We start from the raw sequence: 6,333 nt of genomic DNA, 5'->3' as shown, positions 1-6,333 counted from the left end.
ACCTGCCATTTTCAAATGGGTTCACCCCTTCTTGCTAAAGAAAATTAGAAACTGCATTCCTGGTATGGGCTAACTCCTTATCCACTGCTTGACTTACTCTGTAGCTGCTTTCAGATGATGTATTTTCTTTAAATAAGAAGCGAACAGATGCCCACAGACTGGACTCTTCTCCTTGCTCTGCTCCATTTTTCAGAGGTGATGTAATACCCTTCTGTAATGCTGTCCTCATCTTGGTAGATACCACAGCAACCACAATTCCCAAGCAATACATGCATCTTACAGCTCAGCAGTACTTGGGAATGCACTATGCATCTCATCTGCCAACACTTCCCGTTAGACTTTCACACACATTTGTTCACTGTATTTTCATCTGTGAATTGAAGCCATGGTGTTCAGTGTACATGGCTGTCAAAATTAATTTAAGGAATCCAAAAGATGGTATGCATTTAAACCAATATAGAGAGTAAATAACTAATGGTAGAATTCATGAAATTTTAGGTAATGCCATACCCAACTCTGTAAACTGTGCTAGGTATCTGCTAAATGTTAGTAAAAAAGCTGTTAGATTCTTTAGCTGCTTACTGGAATAGTCCAACCATCAATACAACAGTACAGTCAAATGCTATGCTGGGGCAGGCAGTTATTTCGGGCGGAGGGCCACTTACTGAGTTTTGGCAAGCCATCAAGGGCCGCATGACAGGCAGCCAGGGACTGATAAATATTAATTTTCTAAATTTCTTAGGGCCATGCGGGTCGGATAGAATGGCCTGGCGGGCTGCATCCAGCCCATAGGCCACATTTTGCCCACCCCTGCGCTAGGCGCTGCCTCGGATAGGTATCTGCTAGTGACATTTTTCATTAAACTTAAGGGACTAGGGACTGAAGTCCTTTGTTCATCTATAAAGTGGGTATCAATCCAGTGTGGTATCTCTTAGCATAGGTGTTTTCTCATAGTCTCAAGTGTTGTCTTGGAAGGATGATCCCAAGTGAGAGGTTAGTTCCATTTCCAGACATGTTCAGTCCTGAGCCTCCCTAGTAATAAAAGTACAAGAATTTGTCTGGCTCATTCTGCAGAGGCTGCTAAACAGCTGTCTCTCTAGGCTGTTTTGTGTCTATTTTACTCTATGAATGGATAAATTGGTTGTTTGCAGATTTGCTTGGGGGAAAAGTTTGAATATTGCTCATGTAGGTTTTGGCTGCTTATGTAGATGGCTGTTCCTTGAAATGTATGTACAGCATACTGTAGGCCACACACAAGTGATTCTGTAGCAAGACTTTTAAACCTTTATATGTTTTGTTGTTATTTATCAGAATGTTAATATTCAGACAGTTTATAATTTAAGCTATGTCGTATGGAATTACATGAGTGTATAAGCTAATAGACATATATAATGATCATTTTACAGGTGCAAAGGACCTGGTTTGGAAGGATGTCCAAATGGGTAATTATTTGATTTAATTATTGATAGGTTTGGAAAAAATATAATGTGTGTTTATACTGTTATTCTGGACACTATGAGTAATGGCTCCAAAACTATAGCAAAAAGCTGTCTTTGAATCTGTATAGCATGTTGATAAAGCGGGGATTGTTCAGAGAAAAGCTGTGAATAAATGACTGGAAAACTTGCCTTATGGTAAGAGATTCTGAGGGCGCGTCCACACATGAAAGCACGTGCACTTGCAGCAACTCAAATAGAAGCGGTGCAAATTTGAGCTGGGGCTTTTTGCCTCAACACACATGCTCAGACATGCACTTTGTTGTGGAGCAAATTGTGCCACTTGGGGCAAAATAACCCTGCCTGGCTCCTCCCAGATCTTCAGCCAGGGGGAGCTAGAGCCCAGGGCCAGCACCTGTGCTGTTCCCAACAGTATAAAAAGCTGCCCTGTTCTGGCCCCAGCAGTATAAAAAGCCACCCTGGCAAGTAGCTCAGGGCTACTAGCTCTCAGGAGCTTTTGGGGCCCAGCTAATTGGTACCTGGGGACACTACCCCTTGTGCCAGCTGCACTGCTGAAGCAGCCCTGAGAGTTCCCTGCACCCTCCACCCACTGCAGCAGTCTGGCAGTGGGGGCTGCTGCCTGGCTGCGACCTGCTGTGCACCTGCCAGACTTGAATGGGGACTTCAGAGCCAGTAAAGGCATCTTCCCCTCTGGGCCAGCTGCCAGTGGACTACGGCTGCAGGTTTGGCCTTTCTGCGGCACTACTGCCATTTGTGCCCCTGCCCGGCCATCTGGGGAGCTATCACCTGGAAGATGTTCTGGGTGTGGTGGCCTGCTTTGAACTGTCAAAGCATGTCCTCCTGGCCCCATTTGGCCAGGGGGTCAGCCACAGCCAGATGGGTCCAAGGTGCCAGCTCTGAGCAGGCAGGGTCCTGCCACTGGCCTCCCTAGCAGGAATTCTGGTGTTCCCTATTGGAAAACTGAAAAATCCCTGATAAAGTCCCCAAATCACTCTTTAAAATACCCCCAAATCCATGTTCCTCCACAAGTAAAAGAAAAAACTACTATAAAGAGAGAGAGAGAGTGAGACGGAGACAGCAATCAGTTGGACAATGTTTTATTGATGTATCTACAGTGTTAGAGCAAGTCTCTTATCATAATAATAAAGTGAACTCCAAATACAGGTTTCATGAATTCATGAATACATGTTTTGCTGCACTCCCACAGGGCGATGGCCCCCACACAAGGGATATGCCCCCCAATGGGGTTTCAACCCTCCAACAGAGGGTTCGTCCCCCACACAAAGGGTTTGGCCCTCCAAAAGGGGGTTCAGCCCCCCAACAGGGGGCTTGGCACTCACAAGCGGTATGCCCCCCCCCCCCCACAGGTGGCTCATCCCGCACACAAGGGGTACAACCCCCACAGGGGCTACCACCCCCCCTGCAAGGCCCACATGCCCCACCCCAGTCCCCGATTGCTGCCCCACCCCCCCACTTCCCCAGACCCCCCTGGTTGGCTGTGTGTTTCAGCACCAGGGGGAGGGGCCAACCATAGAGACACTCTGGCAGCCAGAGCATCTCTATGGAGGACCCAGGCTCCAGTTGCCTCTGGTCCCCAACAGTGCCCTGCCCTGCTTTTTTGTACTTCACTTTTTTTAGACCCCTGGATATCCAGGGGTCTAATTTTCTCCCTGCGCTGCAAGTTTGCAGCACGGGGAAACGGGTTTGAGGCAGGGTAAGGGGCACGTGCGTGCTCGTGTGGACGCACGTGCGAGCTCAATCTATTTAACTTGTGTTGGGGTGCAGATGAAACATCGGAAATACTTCAAAGTAAAAAGGGGTTTGAAACATTTTTAAAAATGTAGTGTTTCAGCTGTGGGCAAACATACAGACCCCCTGTCATGCCTCCAGGCTGCAGGGCTTCAAAACTGGCCACAGTGCTGTGGCACCCAGAGTCTTGGGAGCCCCAGTGGTATCTCCAGTGTCTAGAATGGCCAAAGTGTTCATGGCACTGGGAGCTGCGATAGTACCCAAAGCGCAGCCAGGGGTGGTGGCCAGCATGCTGAGACGGATGGCCAGAGTACCCAGTGGCCCCCAGAGTGCTGATGGCACTGCCTGTGGTGGCCAGAGTGCTGGCGATGTCCATCAGGAAAGCTTTATGGTCTCTCTTTTTTTTAATCTTTAATTATTTAAGGCCAGGAAAAGGATTAAGAGATTAAATGCCGATTTCATAGAAACAGGCCTGCAAGTTTTCTAATCAAGTTTTTCAAATGAACAATAGCAATTCATTTTTTTTAATAAAAAGTTGTGTGCAAATTCCATAGGCTTCTTCAAAATATCTAATCTTTTGCAATTTTTTCATATTTTTACTTCCTGTTTTGATTGAAAATATTACTGCAGCTCCATGTTTAATAAATTAAAATATTTCAAAAATGATTTTGCTGATAACATAATGGAAGCTTGGGGGGGAAGAGGGTGGGAATTAAAAAAGGCTGTCTCTGAAACCTGAAACTAAAACAATTGTGAAATTAAAAGAAAAATCAGTAAGGTTTCCAGGTGTGCTGGTTGTAGCCATGTTGGTCTAAATACACAGGCAGACAAGGTCTTTAATAATCTTTTATTGTATTTTATTTAGCTTTATTTATCAGCTATTTAGTTGGTCTAATAAAAATATCACATGCCCAAATAAGATTTGCAGAAATTTATGAATACTGGGTGAAAAGAAATAACAACACTATATCCAAGTGACTTGGGACGTAAGCAAACTAAATTTGAGTCTGAATCCTTACACCTGACCAAGTTTTAAACATTTGTTGCTTTTTAAAATTACACTCCTAGGAGGTGGGATATTGTATTGTATGCCAGACCAATTCTTTCCTTTTGCTTTCTAGCTCCAAAATCCCATCTATTGCAGCTGGTGTTGTTGGAAGTCTCCTTTGTTTGGTTGTGATTGCTTTGGGCATTGGTCTTTACCTACGGAGGCGGCATATTGTTAGAAAGCGTACCCTGCGCAGGCTTCTTCAGGAGAGGGAGGTAAGTGTTGCAAATAATTCCTAAAGATGTTGGCTGGGACTTGCCTGATAAATTAGCTGCATTATGTTAGCATGGGCTGTTTCAGTGGGTCAACACATGGCGTTTCTGACCTCACCACTGTAATGAAAGTCAAATGAAGTACAGCCTCCTTATAACATACCCTCGTAGGACAGAGAGAACAATTAATTAAAACAGGGTGTTCACTGTGTTACAGCATTAGCCAATTTGAATTTGTTAGTCCAATCATAATAAAATGGTTCTTGCTATTGGGATTAAGTGGTAGGCTGTTGCAATAAGTAAGGTTCATACTTATGAGGTTGTACTATAGCATATCTGCTTCTTAGCTAAATAAGACTTTGTTTTGGATAGTGGACAGTTCTACCCCAAAAAGCAATCGTTTACATATAAAACGTTCTTACTTAATGTCCTATCTGATCTCTGTGGATATAACTTTCAAGAACATATAGATGGTTTAGGAGCCTACGTTCCATTGAAAATCATTAGGTTTTTGACCTTGTCTACATGGAGGGTAAGTTACTCTATAGGCACGATGAATTTACAGCATGTTAAATATCCTGCACTATTCTCTGTATGGTCACTCCTAGGGTGCCCTTGGTGGGATAGTTCACAGCAGTTTGCAAGCAGGGTAAGGGAATTATTGTGGAGTAACTACTGCACTGTAAACTCATGTGATAACTTCGCCATGTCGACAAGCGCATATGAATATTAGGTTCTTCTGCAAATGTTACCCTGTTTTGTGTACAGTCTACGTTTTAACACAACGTACTGATAGTTCACTACTCCTGTAAGTGTTGCAGGACCACCACAGCCCTAGAATGGTCTCTACTGTGGTTCACTCAGCTCAGCAGCACTTAGTGGACTGAATTTTCAGTTGCAAGGCCAGTGCTGCCTTCAGTTACCCTGTGCTGGTCATCTCTGTCTCTGGAGTACCATTGCTCATTAGAGCTGAGAGATGAGCAGCAGAAAGCAGAGCTGAGCAATGTGTGTTACTGGCTACAGTCCTTTCCTCCCTTCCCAGTATTTAGCAGAATTTGCTGATTAATTGGAATCTGACATGGGTGCATCATGAGCACTTCTACTATGGCCTTGAAAATGCAATCTCTGGGCTGCCAACCGTGCATCTTAGCGCCCCCACCCCCCACTGGCTAACGTAGGTGCAATGCAAGGAATTCTTGCTTACACCAGTCTCTCCACGTGGAGTGTCATCCTGGTTATAAAAATCTCCCCATAGGCCGCATATAAGGCACTCTTCTCACTTGGCTGCTATACTGCATGATATAGATTTCATACAAGTCATACTGTTACCGTCTGGGTACTTTTCATGTAAAACACCAGAATGCATTACCCAAGATCAAAAATAAATCTGTTGTGACTATTCCCTTTATCTTTCCAATTCAGTTTTAATAAGCAAATTGTAGTCAAAGAGCTGCTAAGGACCCTGCTAGTGTCTCCTCTTCCACTCACTTGTTTTGCAAAATCCAAAGTGATAAAAAGTGATAAAAGCCCTGCGGCTGCCCTACTTTTCACTCCATTACCTAGCAACATTTTATGAGCCGCCATCTTCTACAGCTATAATGTTGTAGTGCAGATCGTGCTTCAGTTCACATTGTGCGCTTTGTGCTCCTCGAAATGAGAATCTTGAATCACAGCATGAAAGTAGTTGGCATGCAGGAAACAGGTTTGCATCCAGCCAAGTATGTGCTTGCTTTTAACAAAGCTGTTCAGGAAAGGAAACAACAGAATGGTTGTTAAAAGAGAAATTTAAAGATTTGGAAAGTGCTGAGGTTCTGCCATTTAAAGGGAGGTTTTTTGTTTGTTTGTTTGTTTGTTTTATTTTGTTGTT

The 6,333-nt window shown here is 44.1% G+C and overlaps 1 protein-coding gene across 1 annotated transcript in view; it reads left to right on the top strand.

Moving 5' to 3' along the window:
- The window catches only part of EGFR (epidermal growth factor receptor), a 222,289-nt gene that overhangs the window by 190,304 nt on the left and 25,652 nt on the right, over window positions 1-6,333 (top strand). The window contains exons 16-17 of the mRNA XM_019539300.1: window positions 1,407-1,442; window positions 4,328-4,469. Coding sequence (XP_019394845.1) covers window positions 1,407-1,442; window positions 4,328-4,469 — 178 coding nt within the window. The remainder of the gene's footprint in view (window positions 1-1,406; window positions 1,443-4,327; window positions 4,470-6,333) is intronic.

The sequence above is a fragment of the Crocodylus porosus genome, unplaced genomic scaffold (genome assembly GCF_001723895.1).
Source record: "Crocodylus porosus isolate Cpor-Errol unplaced genomic scaffold, CroPor_comp1, whole genome shotgun sequence".
Taxonomy (NCBI): domain Eukaryota; kingdom Metazoa; phylum Chordata; order Crocodylia; family Crocodylidae; genus Crocodylus; species Crocodylus porosus.
This window is presented reverse-complemented; position numbering and strand designations above follow the sequence as displayed.